The 18,094-nt window shown below is 36.4% G+C and overlaps 1 protein-coding gene across 8 annotated transcripts in view; it reads right to left on the bottom strand.

Moving 5' to 3' along the window:
* Dys (Dystrophin) overlaps window positions 1-18,094 on the bottom strand; it is a 1,830,839-nt gene that overhangs the window by 897,670 nt on the left and 915,075 nt on the right. For all 8 annotated transcript variants that reach the window (XM_081729421.1, XM_081729456.1, XM_081729463.1 and 5 more), the window contains one exon: window positions 8,144-8,242. In XM_081729421.1, coding sequence (XP_081585547.1) covers window positions 8,144-8,242 — 99 coding nt within the window. The remainder of the gene's footprint in view (window positions 1-8,143; window positions 8,243-18,094) is intronic.

An 18,094-nucleotide genomic window follows, 5' to 3' on the forward strand; every position in this document is an offset into this window, starting at 1 on the left:
TTGAGTACAGACCTGGAGTTCGAGCAAACCCGCCTTTACATCTTGGGCGATCCGCGTGCAATCTTCGATACACGCAGCACTTAGTAGTTCTGGTGCGTACCGCCAGATGTCGGGTGTGGTCGGGAAGAGAAGCTGGCAAATGGAAAGCAAGATACATTAGGCACAAACTCTCTCAATCTATGTAGTTCCTCTGCCACACACCGATAACATGAAAAAATACGCTCTTCTCCAGATGTGTAAATATAAACTAAATACTATGTGAAACAAAATAGAGATGCTTTTAGGAAGAAAAAAAAGATTTGATAGAGAGAAGTAGATATGAGAGAGAAAAACAGAGAGTCTGCAAGGCTTATTGCTAACAAGCTATTCATTAAAACTCTGTTTTATCATATATAAAGAAGAGAATCATAATAAGCCTGTTTTAAAATTTTCAATTTTGAGATATATAATATTTACTACGGAACAGAGAAAGAAATTACAAAACTCTTCATGTCAAAATTGTTTGTATTGCAGTTTTATCTTCATTTTCAGAGCCATAACTATGTGAGATGCGGACCCATAGCTTAACGTGGGATTCAAACTACTCGCAACGGCAACCGAAGTTAGGTCTCCCAAACCAAAGGTTCGCTTAACAACTGACCTAACATAAAGATATTCAGCTATTTTATATTTCTGTATAACTCCCTCGTGGCTAAACGGTAAGCGTACGCGTCTTTGGCGTGAAGGATCCGGGTTTGATTTTCGGTGGGGAGTTTATGTGGTTCGGATCCCACGTTAAGCTGTAGGTCCACGTCTCATATAGCCTCGCTCCTGAATGAGACGCTGAAATGATAATCAACTCTATTAAACTATCTCTGTAGTGTAGGTATGTCCTGATCCTTATCCAGTATTATGGTAACTAACGTTGTTTTCATTTTATAAAATATATCTATAACGCTTAACTAAGTATAAGTCATCTGAAAGAATCGTCGACTTAACAGACTACAAAAGATTCATCAAATATTTACGTAACATCGCCTGAATCACTAACGTAGAAGTTTCGTTACTTTGCTACTATTCCTTGATTCTTATTTCAAAATAGCAACTACACGTTATATGCATATAACTGCTTGAATAGTAAAGTATCACCACTAAGAACGTGTGTAGTTTGGTAGAAAATGCAACCTGATAGTTAACAGTGTATTTTAGAAAGAAAAAAAAAGTACATACAAAAACATTCCAACAGAATCATCAGTTATTAAGAGCAACCAATATATACCTTTTTTTTTTAGCACTATAAATGTTTTGTTTTTGTCGAATTTATTGAAAAATATGCATCAGAATTTATTCTCAAACATATCGTTATATTAAGCTCGAAATGACTTATCCACTGATGTTCTATCTTTGGATAACATTTTAGTTAAATCAGAAATTAAAGTTCTCTTACGAGTTAATTATAATTTTGGGCTCAAAGTTCATTAACTATACTACATGTCTTGTTCATGTCTCTCACCTTATCAGATGGTGTGGTTTTCAATCAGCATCAAATTTTAGGTTTACAAAAATAATTTGTTCTCTCTCAAAAACTACGCATGAGCTTCTATATTCATGTGTATCATTTTGTCGAGCTCAACAAGGTCTATTGCTTGGTACAGAACTTATTTTTTTGAACAATTTTGTTTGCGGTAAACGCTAAGAATATTGTAGAATCCCTGGAACATTAATTGGTTACTCTACCATTGCTGCATTCTGCGAATAAACGGCAAAACGTTTCAGTCTAATATTAAAAACAATCATGCTAGTAGATGCCGCTACATGCGCAATCGATTGCTTGCATCATGCTAATAAGGCATCGCTAACTGCTTATCTCTTGCCTACATCATGCTAATAAGGCACCGCTAGCTGCTCTATCTCTTGCCTACATCATGCTAATAAGGCATCGCTACCTGATCTATCTCTTGCCTACATCATGCTAATAGGGGATCGCTACCTGCTCTATTTCTTGCCTACATCATGCTAATAAGGCATCGCTACCTGATCTATCTCTTGCCTACATCATGCTAATAGGGGATCGCTACCTGCTCTATTTCTTGCCTACATCATGCTAATAAGGCATCGCTACCTGATCTATCTCTTGCCTACATCATGCTAATAGGGGATCGCTACCTGCTCTATTTCTTGCCTACATCATGCTAATAAGGCATCGCTACCTGCTCTATTTCTTGCCTACATCATGCTAATGAGGCATCGCTACCTGATCTATCTCTTGCCTACATCACGCTAATAAAGCATCGCTACCTGTGCTATTGCTTGCCTGCATCACACTAATAAGGCATCCCTACCTGCACTAACGCTTGCTTGCACCACGCTAATAAGGCATCGGTAACAGCACTATTGGATGTTAAATTCTACATGCAATTTGTTAATAAAACTACTGTATAATTTAACTGCAATTATATTTAATTATTTAAAAATAAGAAAGGCCGTAACAATATCTAGATTTAAGCACTAATATTTGTGTGATTGTATGTTTAGTCACCCATAATTTACCTAACTGCATGTAGTTGGTGCATTCCTGGTTTAAATGAAATGACTCTTTCAGTTTATGCCCTTTAGGCTAAGGGAGACGGATGATTAAAGCAAGTGAATAATGATGGAACAACTGGTGGAATGAAAATGTGGTTGGAAACGTGAGTATCCTGAGAAAACCCACGGATACGATGTTGTTTACCACAAAGTTACTTGGGCCGGGATCTGACCAGACACAGCACGCACCAAAGGTAAGCGCTCTACCACTGAGCCCAGCATACATGGTTTAGTTATTACAATCAGTCTGATTTTGTACATGGACGCAGGGCACAACCGTTTAAAGTATTGTTTGGGTTGGCACCTATTTTTATTATGTGTTGCTCTTTGATGGTATATCATATCTTCTACAATAGACAACGGGTCGAAGTTTTGGACGAAACAAACAGTTCTTCAATAAAACACAACTGCATCGATCAAATATATTCTTATCGACAATTCCCAATTTGTAACATCAACTCGAATCTCATTTATTTATTCTTAAAAAAAATGATATTTTCTTTTCTCCCAATAACTAAAAGCTACATCCTATTTAATTTACATTTTACGCCAACTAATTGAATCTCCTAACACAGTAAAGGATAATATATTACAAGAAAGTGGTTGAAGTAAACCTGTGTATGACACCTAAATAATGTCGAAAATTTACTCCTCAAGTATCGGGAATACTTTGGCTTCCAGGAGTGAGTATATCCAGCGATTGTGTACATACAAATTATATGTTAATCAACTCATCCGAACGAAAGAAAGTGATCGGTACCGAAACTGGATACTTCCAATACACGATACTTAATTTATTGTCCGAGAGTGGGGTAAAGCCAACGATTGCGTACATGCAATTCGTATGTCAAGCAACTCATCCGGACGAAACAAAGGGATCGGTATACGGTATCTAATTCATATCAAATATAAATTATACTGTGATATTTATTCGTGATATAAATGCGGCACATGCAACATACACTGTATATCAACGAACCGTACCAATTAAATGAGGTATCGTGTATCGAAAGTATCCAGTTTCGGTACCGACCGCTTTCTTTTGTCAAGAGAAGTTGATTGATACGTACGCAGGCTGTATGTGCACAATTCTTAGATATACCCCATTCCTGAAAACTAAATTATTTCCAACGTATTGTTAGAAACATTGCACATTACCTACAAGTAATGACCAACATAGCGCTCTACATTCATCTCGAACTGCAGAGTGGATTAAATTTTCCGTCAATTACAACAGCAATTTCTCTCTTCCTACAGAAGAATCTTTAAGGATGACTATATTGATGTAGAATGATTGATGTTTCATGACTTAAGTAAAGCATGATAATATACAGACGTATTTATTATGTTATTTATTTCGCTAATAATATTTCACCATTTATTGCGAGCAGGGGCGCACCTACGGGAGGTCCACCTGATCTGGACCCCACAAAACTCTTTTTGTACAATTTCTCAATAAAACTATACTTGTTTAACAGCGAAATCATTGTTGTAGCATGATGTAGCATCTTACACTTCATGTGTAGAATACTCTTTCTCTTATAAAAACTATCTAGTTCCATTATTTTTTTCTGAAAATATAGGAGGAAGTATTTTACAATTACTTATTGTCTTTTCAGGTGCAGAATAATATCCGTTCAACACTACATAGACGTAGTGGCTTGTAGTATTTAATCTCCCCCCCCCCCTTAAAGCTTGGATCACTCCCAACAAAAATTTCTGGGTGCACGTCTGATTTCGATAATAATACTTTCACCATTCAAGTTCAAATTTATATACTAGGGCTGTCTAGAAAATAACAGACGTTTTGAAATAATCAAATAATAGAATGAACAAACCAAATTGTATTATATACATTTGAAAGGGACATTCTTAAGCTATTTTTCCACATAATTGGCATATAAATTAAGGCACTTATCATAACGTGGCACAAGTTTTTCAATACCGTCCCGGGAAAAATCTACCGTCTATGATTACAATCACCGGCATGCAGTTCGTCGTTAGTATCAAATCATTGTGTAGCGAGCCATGTCTTCATCGATGGGAAAATGTGATAGTCGCTTGGCGCCAAATCTGGGCTAAATGGTGGATGGTCGAACATTTTCCATCCACAACCATCCAAGAGCTCCTGGATACGTTTGGCCGTGTGTGGACGTGCGTTGTCGTGAAAAACAGCATCTTCGCGCTATGATTTCCCCAGCGCTTGTTTTGAATCGCACGCCTTAATTTTCTCAGTGTTTCATCCAACAAAAAGCTAATTACAGATCGCACTTCACAAGAGGGGGGATTTTCAATTGCCGCACACACTGTAACACGTCACAGAAAGCACAGTAAGAGTGTTACAGTCCTGACGCTACCATACCGGATGTGTACCGAGCGTAGCAACATTCTGACACCAATGTAGCTACTATCCTTCCCACTGCTATGATAGGCCAAAACGTCTGGTACTTTCTGAACAATTCTCGTATATAAGACTGAAACTATATACAGGTCCATGTCAGTGTCATGTGAATAAAACCTCAATGTTTTTTTGTTCTATACAATAAGTCAAATAAAATGTTACGATAGCCTCTGAGAATGACGAGTTTTCTGAATTACGAAATATAAAAGGATGTATGTAGACATTCTCTGCACTTTAAAAATCATATTCAGATAAGTGAATTTCATTCTTATACAATTTTTTTTTTTTATCGAAATGCATTGATTAACCATAGTCAGAAAAGCATTCTTCGTCATTATTGAAAAGTGTTATTGAAATTGGATCTTTCCCCTTCCCCAAGCCCACTGACATACGACTTGTAGACCACCTCTAATGCCACTTAACACTGCATTTTCTGTCTATTAGAGCAGACATTTTCTAATATACACAGTACTTCCCAGAGGCGAGTGGAGCCAACAACCACTGATGTACAGTGCGTTGCATAGCAACCAGGATTTATTTCCTAGAAACTAGTCCACCAGACAAACAAGGAAGTAAATCCAAATGCAGATTTACCACAAGTGGTCATAAGCTAAATTTCCAAAATAACTGCCATGCATTTCATTTTCTCTGAAACTTTTAATGTTCAATTATCCTTAGATACAATATATTACTGGTCTAATTGCTAGTTCACGTATCTTCTCTGTATGGCAACCCAGGTTCGATTCCCGGTGAAAAAGGATTGTTCAACACTGTTTCGATCCTACTTCAAATTATAGGTTTTGTCCTATACAATTCTATTGCTGATAAAGGACGGTAAATATATACCAATAAATTTTAAAAAAAGTTACCATAAAAAAATAAGGGTACGGTGCTCAAAGCTTTTCTTCTCTATTGTGACTCTATCGGCAGCACATAAACCGGAAAGGACGCACTCGGCAGCATTTATGTACATATACTTTCTGGCTTGTTATCATACACAGATTCATCCCTCAAGCGTTGTAAACAGTATTTTTCAATAACTTGTATATGTAAATACAAGCAAATTTCGGAATACTACACTTCAAAGTACTAGAGGGATAAGGGGAACATCCACCTCTGCATAGAAACAGAAGTACCGTTGGAGGAAATGTCTAAAAAGGCTACAAAAGTACTGCATGTGTGGTAATCTTCTTCTCAATAAAATACAATCCTACCGTAAAATTTTCATAATTCCCACCCTGATCTTACTAAATATGAAAGTGGCACGATACGGACATGCAATATATTATTATTAAACAGTAAACATTGTGGATAGAGGAAAGAATAGTTTGAACTTCAGATTGAAAATGTGCCAGACCAGGTTATCAACTTATGACAAAGACATTTTGTGGAGAAGAAAATTTTATCTACTGTTCTACTTACAGATTTATTTCCCAATTATGGAAAGTATTTTCTGTGCTCAATAAGTAGCATGAAGCGAGAATAATTCCTACCCGTTATGAGGAGCCTATTAAAACGCTAAAATAAAGACTCTTCATACTCGTATGTGAGAATGTTCGTAAAGGGAGGGTTCTGTCTCCTGATAATACATATATATTTTTTGGTAGCACAAAATAAGTCCTATTAAAGAGAGGTCAGGTATTGAGAAAAATGGTTGAGAAAAGACCCATAAAACACTTCGATTGGAATATTGTACTATATGAGGAAGAAACATAACATTACGCAAAAGTGATGAAAAACGACTGAAAGCTTTCGAAATGTGGGTGTGTAGATGAATGGAGAAAATTAGTTGGGTCGAGCGCAGAACGAATGAGAGGATGTTAGAAATGGTAAGTAAGAAAAGAACAGTTTTAGAAATTATTGATAAGAGGAAGAGAAATTGGGTAAGAGAAAAATCGTACGTAAAGACGAGGAGGTTAGCGGAGGATCGTGAAGCATGAAAGCTACTCAGCTGCGGCACGTGAACTGCCAATAATGGCAGAATACCTATAATGATGATAAGTTATTGAGAGTTATACGTTAAATGATATTTCACTGTATTTGCAATTTCCTTCACCAAAACATCATATTATAAAAAATAAGTTTGTCAGTGAAAGATATGTTGCATTTATAGATCAATAAGAACTTTAGATATTAATGATTAAATGGCTGATACGAAGGCACTATGCCATCTTTATCACGCGATAGCAAAACACGTATCAATATACCTTCACAAGTATTAAATAATATCTTCTTAATGCCATGTTTAAAAAAAACTGGAATATTTGCAGCTTTCTATTACGTAACGTGCTAAGTAGCTGCCAAATGAATCCCGAGGAAGCAGTCAATTACTGAAAAAGAACTACAACGCATAAACTATACACGCAGCTTGGTTGTAACAATTTGTGCTTAACTTGTATTAAAAATTGGTTAATTAAAATTGACCACAATAAAATACAAACTGACATTCAAAATATGCAACGCAGCTTGACTGCAATTATTTGTGCCTAAGTTGTACTAAAATTGGGTAATTTTGACGACAATGGATACAGACTGACATTCAAAATATACAACGCAACTTGGCTACAACTATTTGCGCCTAAACTGTATTAAAATTGGGTAATTTTGACGACAATGGAATACAGACTGATATTCAAAATATACAACGCAGCTTGGCTATAACCATTTGCTCCTAAGTTGTACTAAAATTGGGTAATTTTGACGAAAACGAATACAGACATTCAAAATATAGGGAACCTCCGAACCTCAAAAACGCCGGATTTTGGATAATTGTACTTGCGGTATATTTTAAAAGAAAATGATTACCTTTACAGCTCTTTAAAGAAAGAAAATTATGCACTGAATGAAATTTTAAAGTTCACCAAGTAAATAAAAATAGTTCTGCAGAATTTTAATTCAACTAAATACAAGTTCCTTTGGATTTTTATTAAAAAGAAAAAAAAAGATCCTTCGAATTTTAATTCAATGTTAGGAAACAGTGTCATGTCAACTTCGTAAATTTGAAAATGTCCTCCGAATTCCATGCAGGAAATCTGAAGAAACCGGATTAACAATGACTGGATTTTTGAATGTTAACCTGAAGTATATACAATTTTTACATGCATGCCATGTAAAATGATGAAAATGAAAGTAATAATTATAAATGTATGTGCAAATTAAACTGCAAGACCTACTTACCTTCTGCTTGTCGAGGACTTGACGAATATCATCCAAATCTCCTACAGTCACTGTTTGTTGACGTAACATTTCTTCCTCCAACGTAAGCCAATCTCTGATCTGCGAATAAATAATAAATCTAATGACAACACATAAGGAAAAACTTTACGATACATTGAAGCATAAGAATATTAGGTCTATATAAACCAGAGGGCTTCAACTCGTAGCCCACGGCCATATGTGGCCTGCAGAGGTCTTTGTTACGGCCCATACCTTTTTCAAATAATAAATTTTAACAACTGCAGAATTTAATGCTATCAATGCGACTCACGTCGAGTTCACGGCGAACGGCTAAGCTGGTCTCTATGGCATACAAGATAGATGTTGAATGTGGTTTTGAATTTTCACCATGTTCTCCCATATACTATGATTTGAAAGAAACATAATGATTTTTTGGGCGGTCTCTAAACATATTAACAGTGAAAAAGGTTATCACGAAAACCGATTAAAAATAATTCTCTATACACTGCACTATAGTGTAATGCTCCATGAAATTGTTAATGCGGCCTGCACTATCTGAAGGCTGAGGGTTATCTTACATAAACTACTGTGTTTTACATTTCAAACTACATGGCACTTCAAGACGATATTACACATTACTAATAAATCTACAAAAATGAAATTTACAGGATTTTCGGAAAGTAGCTATTTCTTAATTTTGCAACCCACAAAGAGTTATGGCAGGATAACATTTTAACAGTGTTACATGTGTTTAGCACATCTCCACCCACAGTCATGACTCTCTTACTCTATAAAAACGGAAGTTACTATGTTTGTGACTTCGTATCTCGGACAGGGTTCGTACCTGGGATGGTTTATATGATTTCACTTTGACGGTGCGACTTAGGGGATATATATATATATATATATATATATATATATATATATATATATATATATATATATATATATATATATGATAAAAAAATGACCGATATTAGTGCCGAATTCATAGTTTTAGGGATCGCTGAGATGAACAGTAACACTTCTGATGCTGTTTAAATCCAAATTCAGCCTCGCAACTTGAGGGAGGGATATTATATATATAAGATTGAAAATAACAGATATTAGTGTCGAATACATAGTTTTCAGGGTCGCTGAGATAAACAGTAACACTTCCGATGCAGTTTAAATTCAAATTCAGAACTTTATGTGCAAAATGATACGTATTCTTCCCGTGCGAAGAACGGGTATTCTGCTTGTCACAACTAATTGCATCTTAATTCAAGAAGGGTCCCAATGAGTGGATAAAGCAAGACATATTTCAGACAACATTTTTGACAATTTTTTTCCGGTGGATTCTAAGAAAATGTATGATATAGAAAAGTTAAAATGATTGTTTTGCTTTAACCTGTGAGTGAAATAAAATTTCTAGTTTTATGTTCCGCAGCTATGTCTTTCAGGCAAAAACAAACGGATAATTAATAAGAGTGAATGGTTATGATATACGAGTAATTGGGGGAATGATAATGAGGGAGGAGATAGGAGAGTCCTGAGAAAGAGATACGGACACGATGTTGTACACTACGAACTCACTTCGCCTGGGATCAAACCAGGAATCCATCGCAAAGAAGTGAGCGCCTTACAATTCCACCAGTATACCACCTATCAACTTCATAATGGAAAAGAAAGTTATAAAATTAGTTTAAATTCCGAAGGACTAAGCTTTAAAGGAGTAGTTTCCAGCCTTGAAGCAGTGAAGAGTGAGCATAGGGGCACAAGCTACTGACAGATATAAATTGTGAAGTCATGAATAAGTTGCCATTTGCAATTTAGCTTTAGCAAACTTCACAAACACTTGTCACAACATCTTGTCTTTTTCTACTCCTATTGAAGATTTCTAACACTGAAAACTAAACAATTACGTAAATTAAAATTCATTATAGAATTCATTACTACTCATGAGCAAAAATAACCATAAAATGCTATTCAACATGAACTTCAAAAACATTTTATCCAGTAAGAGCAAATTATTATTATTACTGAAGATCTAAGAATTATTATTGTTGAGGTTTGAAACTACAGAAGGCCTCAAGCAAAACGCACGTATGATCATCGAACTCGAAGGAGGGAGCGTAAATCATACAAGGTTTACGAAGGGAAGCTAAGTAAACAAAGTTGGAAGTTTGTGATTTAGAGAATAAGTGAATTAATGACAAGGAGATAAGAAAAGGTATCTGCGTGAAAATAAATGTAAAAGAGTGTTTGGAACAGTAAAATTAACTTTGGGAATAATGTAATTTTGTTTACACCGAAAGTGACGAAATTCAATCATCCATTGCCCCATATTTAAAAAAGTTATATTTAGTCTATAAATTCCAGAGAACCGATATTTAGCAAAATATAAGGTAGATGTGCGCAATTTCGCCATGTTTGCAATTCTGTCAGGTAGCTGTATTTCCGAAGACATTGGCATAAGTCGGCAGATGGGGCTAGTGTATAGGTAGATGAACAGGGTAAACACTTCTGGTTGCAGTGCCCATATTTCTGTACGAATATTGTCGTTGAATTGCTGTATTGTTTGTTTTGTTCATATAAACTTTATCTTTCACATAGCGCAAAGAAGACAATCAAGTAGGGTGTGATCATGCTTGTTGACCTTGTCATGAATCATATGCTACACACGACCCGTATCTCTGAGGCTCATAATGGCAGACACCTACCAGAGATTATATTCTACAAATAAATGTAAAAATGGAAATTAATGATAAATAAATAAAAAAAAGTTACTAATAGTTATAACCCATTGGAACTTTTAGCCCACATTGTACAATTTCATTCCAGTTTCCACTTTCAACACAAGCTTCAAGGGTATTGTTCAAACTGTAAATCGCTGCTGGAAACACACTGAAATTAATGGATGACAACAGAATAGCAAACACGTTGCGATACAGATTTACCATCAATGATGACATCAAGTGAATAGACAATAGATTCCCAATATTCACAAGTGTTACCGTCACATTCGCAAACTTAGCACTAAAACCTCTATCCACTTTCGCTATATCTCTATCAAACTTCCATTATAACTGGAGTAATTAAATATCTTTTCTATAGTGAACCTATGAGCCATTGCAATACATAATCCAGTTATTATGAAATTGCAGTTCTATACGCATTACGACACAAAACATTAGCACTTTATTGAAGCCGATATTAATGGAAGTCATATCTATTTTCTTTCGTTTTAAAATAACTATTCTTAACGGTGAGTACAAAGGAAAATTTTAAGCTGATTTGTATCTAGGTAGTTATGCTGTAAAACTATTAGATATTATATGGACAACAAATTTAAATTTGTTTGTCCGACAATATTTGGTTACGTATTGTATTTCAAATGGCGTTATCTTTCAATTGCTAATATTTCCAATATTCTTAACAATTTGTACCGTCAGGATTATTATGGGAATTGTTAAATGTTCGGGAAATGCCAGCAACTTTTAGAAAAATGAGCAGAAAAGACTAACTACTTTCAAAGTGTGTCTAAATGATGATTATCGGGGTTTTACTTTAAGTGTATCTTCTCTTTCATATGCAATATAGAAATGAAACATATCTTAAAAAGAAGGGCAAGTGTTTCGTAACTCCGTCGTAGCACAGCGCTAGTTGTAAAGATAGCAACGATTCTTGAGCACACAATCTTTTGGAATTCACAAGGTGTAGCCCAGCAACTGCAGAACAGCATAGTTTTCGGCGGGAGTATGAATGTGATCCTCCTCGGATAAGAACATTCAAATGTGGTACACGTAATTTAAAAATACGGCATGCCTGGGCAAGGAGAACTCCGAAAGACCACATCTATTAGGTGGAGCAAACATATTACACCAGACATGCTAGTTTTAGTGTGGGAAGAAACTGACTACAGACTACAAGTGTGCCGTGTCACAAAGGGGTCCCACATTGAATACTTGTACTTTGTGACAAAAGGCTGTTTTCAGTTATCGTTCCTTTTACGGTATGTTTCATTTCTGTATTGTATAGGTAATAGAAGATACACTTCATTAAAACCTGGATATTCATTTAGAAGCAGGCCCGCAACCAGCCACAGAGGTTTGGGAGGGGGGGCCAAGTCATTAAACATTCTCTTGCACATATCTAATTTGTGCTTTTGTGTTGAGATCTGGAGGGGCCACGAAACGTTTAGGGGGGCCAGGCCCCCTTGCCCCCCTCTAGTTGCGAGCCTGTTTAGAAGCACCTTGTACAATCCGCGGCAAAAAACCTGCAACATGAGGATGTAAGTTTATTGTGAAACTACACCTAACAGCACAGGGAATGAACATAACCTCTAAGTGGAACGAATCACGCCAGGATAAACCTCGGCCTCCTACCGTGCACACTTATTTTGGAGCAAAAGACTTCGTCATTTCACAATAAACTTATATGCTCATGTTGCAGGTTTTTTGCCGCGGATTGTACCATGGGCACCCGAAGAAAATTTTCTACGGGGGCTCATCTCCCTGGTTGCTATATTACGTTTTGTATGCTTTTTTTAATTTGTATTAAGAAAGTATTGAGAAATTTAATACATTTTCGTGAGCCACGGAGGCTCGGGCCCCACCCTGCTCTCCCATTCGGGCGCCCATGCCTTGTACAGTCAGCGACTGTAAAAAGTGGAGGTTGGATACATAAGAAATGATAGCTTTTTCCAGTAGCAGAATAGTTTCACTGTATGTCTGATAGTTGGACAACCAACATGACAGCAAATACATGCCCGAAAACATAACATGCCAGGATATTCCTCCATTTGGAGGAAAAAGTATTACTATCTGAGAGCATCACTTAGAGAAACAACCACGAGATAAATCTGCAGAAATTCCATTCACTTTAAGATCAAAGAGATAGGAATTAAAGAAAAGGAAACGAAAAGAATAATACGCATCATGTAGACACCGAAAAAGTATGGAAAGCTAAACAAAATGAGAAAAGAAGGAAAGAGGGAAAGGAAATAGCAAAAGACATGGGAATAAATTAAATTTTAACACTTAAGGATAAACAATCTCCGTCTTTCCCCCTACCCCCTGTATTGCCTTGTTTTTCTCCCTTCATAGGATAAATCTCTTTCAGTATCAAATGCGAACATCAATTATATTGTTTATTTCCTTGAAAAAAAATGCAAGTCAGTCTAGGCTGAGACTCGAACACAGAATCCTGAGAACGACAGTCACACACGGTACCCACTTATCTACATAGGCTCTATCAAGTGTGTTTATAATTCAACCATTACACGCGCTGTCATCAAGCGTGTTAAATCAGCTATTGACGGTGAGTTACTCCAGTTACATTTGAAGTTTGAATTTTATTTACGGCTTTTAGCCATCTACTGCAACAGGCCCCATGTTTTCATTAAAAGCATTTGTGCTGTAGATTAACATCAAGAATAAATTAATCTATTATGAATTAATCTCTTGGGTGCACCAACACACACACATACATCGTATATACGTATATAGAGATAATCGGATTGATTAAGGATTAAATGAGTTATTTCGTAAATTTACGAAACGGGTCTTGAAGGACAGTAATGACATCTCGTAGCGTTGTTACGTAACACACGTAATATAAATAAAGCTTCAAAGCCAAAAGTTACAAGTTCTGCCGTGGCTAAGTCGGTAGAATGTCTGTTTCTTGAGTGGAGCAACGCGGGTTCAAATCTCGGCTGGTTCCTTTTGATTTTTCTTTTTCTCAAAATACATTCCTATATGTTTGTATTTGTCAATAATAATTGCTTTATTGCATTTTTTGTAGATTAACTTAAATTAGTGAGGTTAAGTAAAGTCAGGAAGGTTAAGATAAATATATGACTGCTTTATACGTGTGTGCAGTCCAGAGATGGAGTGAGTCAGTGGGTCAATGTGGGCAAATGTTGCGTCAAGATTTGTAAGTGGGTCATGGGTCAACGGGATGTGACTCCATTCACTTTAAGATCAAAGAGATAGGAATTAATGCAAAGGAAACGAAAAGAATAATACGCATGATGCAGAGACCGAAAAAGTATGGAAAGCTAAACAAAATGAGAAAAGAAGGAAAGAGGGAAAGGAAATAGCAAAAGACATGGGAATAAATTAAATTTTAACACTTATTAATAAACAATCTCCGTCTTTCCCCCTACCCCCTGTATTGTCTTGTTTTTTCTCCAATCATAGGATAAATCTCTTTCAGTATCAAACGCGAACATCATTTATATTGTTTAATTCCATGAAAAAAAAACGCAACTCAGTCTAGGCTGAGACTCGAACACAAAATCCTGGGAAGGACAGTCACACACGGTACCCACTTATCTACATAGGCTCTATCAAGTGTGTTTATAATTCAACCATTACACGCGCTGTCATCAAGCGTGTTAAATCAGCTATTGACGGTGAGTTACCCCAGGTACACTTGAAGTTTGAATTTTATTTACGGCTTTTAGCCATCTACTGCAACAGGCCCCATGTTTTCATTAAAAGCATTTGTTCTGTCGATTAAAATCAACAATAAATTAATCTATTATGAATTAATAATCTTTTGGCTGCACCAACACACACACAAACAACACACAGACACACATACATCGTATATATATCTATATGTGTTGTATATATATATATATATATATATATATATATATATATATATATATATATATATATAATCATATAATCGGATTGATTAAGGATTAAATGAGTTATCTCGTAAATTTACGAAACGGGTCTTGAAGGAAGTCCTCGCAAATAATGACATCTCGTACGGTTGTTACGTAACACACGCACTATAAATAAAGCTTCAAAACCGTACGTTACAAGTTGTGGTGTGGGCAAGTCGGTAAAGTGTTTTTTTTTTTGTTCTTGAGTGGGCAGTGCGGGTTCGAGTTTCGAGTACACCGATTACTTTTTCTCTCAAAATACATTTCTATATTTTTATATATGTTATTAATAATTGTTGTTTTTTTTTTGCATTTTTTTTGTAAATTATCTTAAATTAATTGAGGTTAAGTAAAGTCAGGAAGGTTAAAACACATATATATGATTGCTTTCTCGTATGTGCAATCCAGACATGGAGGGGGTCGCTGCGACTCACCACCCACCGGGACCCACTGTGACCCACCGATCCACTATGACTTAACAACGCATTACGACCCACCGACCCATTTTGCTCAGTGGATTACAGACAGCTTCCAAACACTAGTGAATTTGTCTACGTCTTGCTTTCAAGCCATGCTTTTTGTTCTTTTTTCATTTTTTTCTATTGAAAAAAGTGCTTCAGGCAATTTTAGATATTGATATTTGCAATTGTAATAATAGCAATAGGACTTATTAGTTAGCTTTGAGACGCAGCCTGTGACTTTTTAAAGGAGCTAACTACTGGGAAAAAATGTTTGAATCATGTGTAATATATGAGTTATTATATAAAATATTGAAATGAAAATGAAATGAAATCTTTAAGTTTAACATCCCACGATTATCCCGGTGAGGCTAAAGGAGACGGTGATAATGAGAAATGAATGAAATGGTGGAATGAAGAAAGTGGGAGGAAACGGGAGTACCCCGAGAAAACCCACGAGCACGGTGTTTGTCCACCCATATATTTGTGTGTGAGGGGTAATACATTATGCAGGGTGCGAAATCCCGGGGGGACGGGAGGGATTTCCCCCCACCAAAAATTTTATACTTGCATTTCCCCCCCACCAAAATATGTAAGGGGGGACACCTTAATATGAAAATATAAGTAGGTCTATAATGAAAATTTTTAAACAAACAATAAATTTGAATGCATGCCTGTTTTTCAAAAACGTAGTTTAGTTGTAAAGATATCAGGTGTTTAACTTTGTCGGCTGTTTCGTTGTGACGAGATGGAGACCTTTATTCTCTAGCGTACCAGTTGCGTGCAAAATTGGCAAAATTTCTTAAACAGTTGACGAACCTACAAACAGGTTTGCGGATAAGCACTTGCTTTTATATGTAACATATGTGGACGAAGAAAATAACCATTGTTGTTGTTTTTATAAATTAGTGCCTGTAGAAAATTCCGATGCTCGATGGTCTTCGGCGCTGTATAACCTCTATTCTCATCGACCTGCTTCGGCCAAGTACCACTCTTAGCATTCCCTCGTTCACTTCTTCTTCCTCTTCGGGTGACAAACCACTTTGTGAATACCTGTTGAAATCGTTTTGGTGACGTGACTTGAGGAGTTTCGATTGTTGCCATGAATGGGTTACTTTCTTGTTTTTCTTCCATGGAATCAGAAGTAAACAAAAGAGAAAATTATTCACGCGTTTTCCGAATATGATATATTTTTAATCTGAAAGAAAAGCTTGTTAGATTTGGTTCTGACGGGGATGTAGTGTTTACTGGGAGAAACAAGGTGTTGCTGCCCAAATTAGAAGAAATGTCGACCAGTGCCTAATTAGCGTACACTACATGGCACATCAAATGGATCTTGTATCTAAAGTGTTTTTTATGTTGTGAATGCTATTCACAACTTTGAATATTTGTTAGGCGAACTTCATACAGCTGCAAAACTTAAAAGTATCTCGACAGTCACAGATGCCGCAGGAATGCTAAAAATCAGAAGATTGTTTCACATACGTTGGATTTCAAATGTGGAGCATGTATTATTTGCAGTCTTGACATATTTTTGTTGTATAATGCAATTCCTACTTTTGGGGTATGAAAATGCTGACCATTTCAACAGAGATAGTTTTAAACTGAGTGGTATTTACAAAAAAAAAAAAAAAATCTGTTGGAGAAAAAGAACATTCTATTGCTCGGTTTTCTTCTGAATATTGCGTCCATTCTGTCTAATATTAGTAAAACGATGCAAAAGGAACCAGTTTCGTACAATGAAATAGAGCAAGAATTGAATCCTTAATCCAAGCTCTGAGAGAAATGCGTATGAAAGATGATGTCTACCAAAGTCTTTGTATTAGTGCACTGCAGACAAGCGTCTGATACAGGGAGTGATGATAGTGAGTTTGATCAAATAAGGGGGCAGGTAATCCAGGGTTTAGTAGAAGACGTGGAAAAAAGGTTTCCTTCTAATGATGTCCTAAAGTGCTTTTGAGTGTTTGAAAATAAAGATCGTAATAACATGAGTGGTTTATACGGTAACATAGACTTATATAAAGAAGCTGTTTGGATTAAATCCTGATACTGCAGTGTTAGAATGGCTTGGTTTGATTTAGTTTAACGTCCCACGATTATGCCTGCTAGGCTAAAGGAGACGTGAACCTACTGATTATAATGGAATCCGACCACTTTGGTCGTTCAACTGTATACCACCGGGAATCGAACCAGGACCACGTTAACCGAAGTCAAGCGTGCTAGCCACTAGACCAAACGGGGGTTCTACAGTGTCAGAATGGAGAGAGTACAAGTCAAGTTCTAAGTCAGTAAATGATTTTCAAGTTCTTAAAGACTTAACGCGGAAAGTTCGTACTGTGCCATTATCAACTGCTACCTGTGAACGTGGATTCAGTGTTGTTCATATTAAAAGTTTCGAAAGAACCCGTATGTTGGCGAGTACCTTTCAATCTTTATTAACAATTAAACTCAGTGGATCTCCTTTAAAATTATGGGATGCTGTTACTGCTGTTCATACGTGGGTTTCTTCTGGCCGTCACATGTTCAACTCTCGTAACACACGGAAAGAAAGTGAAGTTTACTCTTACATTTTTCCTCTAAGGTAAGATACGTTATTGCAAACTATATTTTAGGTCTATAAATGCAGTAACACAATCATTCATTACTCGTATTATTGTGGCTCTCTCCGCTGGTCTACGGGCTTGCATTCGCGCACCATCTTCGGTGCACGGGGTCCCGGGTTCGATTCCCGGTGGAAGCGCCTTACAAAAATTTGAACGATTCCACCTTGAACTGTAAGTCCACATCTCATAGCTTCGCTGCTGAAAAGGGACACTAAATTTAAATAAGCAA

This window comes from Thermobia domestica, chromosome 1 (assembly GCF_964235325.1).
Source record: "Thermobia domestica chromosome 1, izTheDome1.hap1.1, whole genome shotgun sequence".
Classification (NCBI taxonomy): Eukaryota; Metazoa; Arthropoda; class Insecta; order Zygentoma; family Lepismatidae; genus Thermobia; species Thermobia domestica.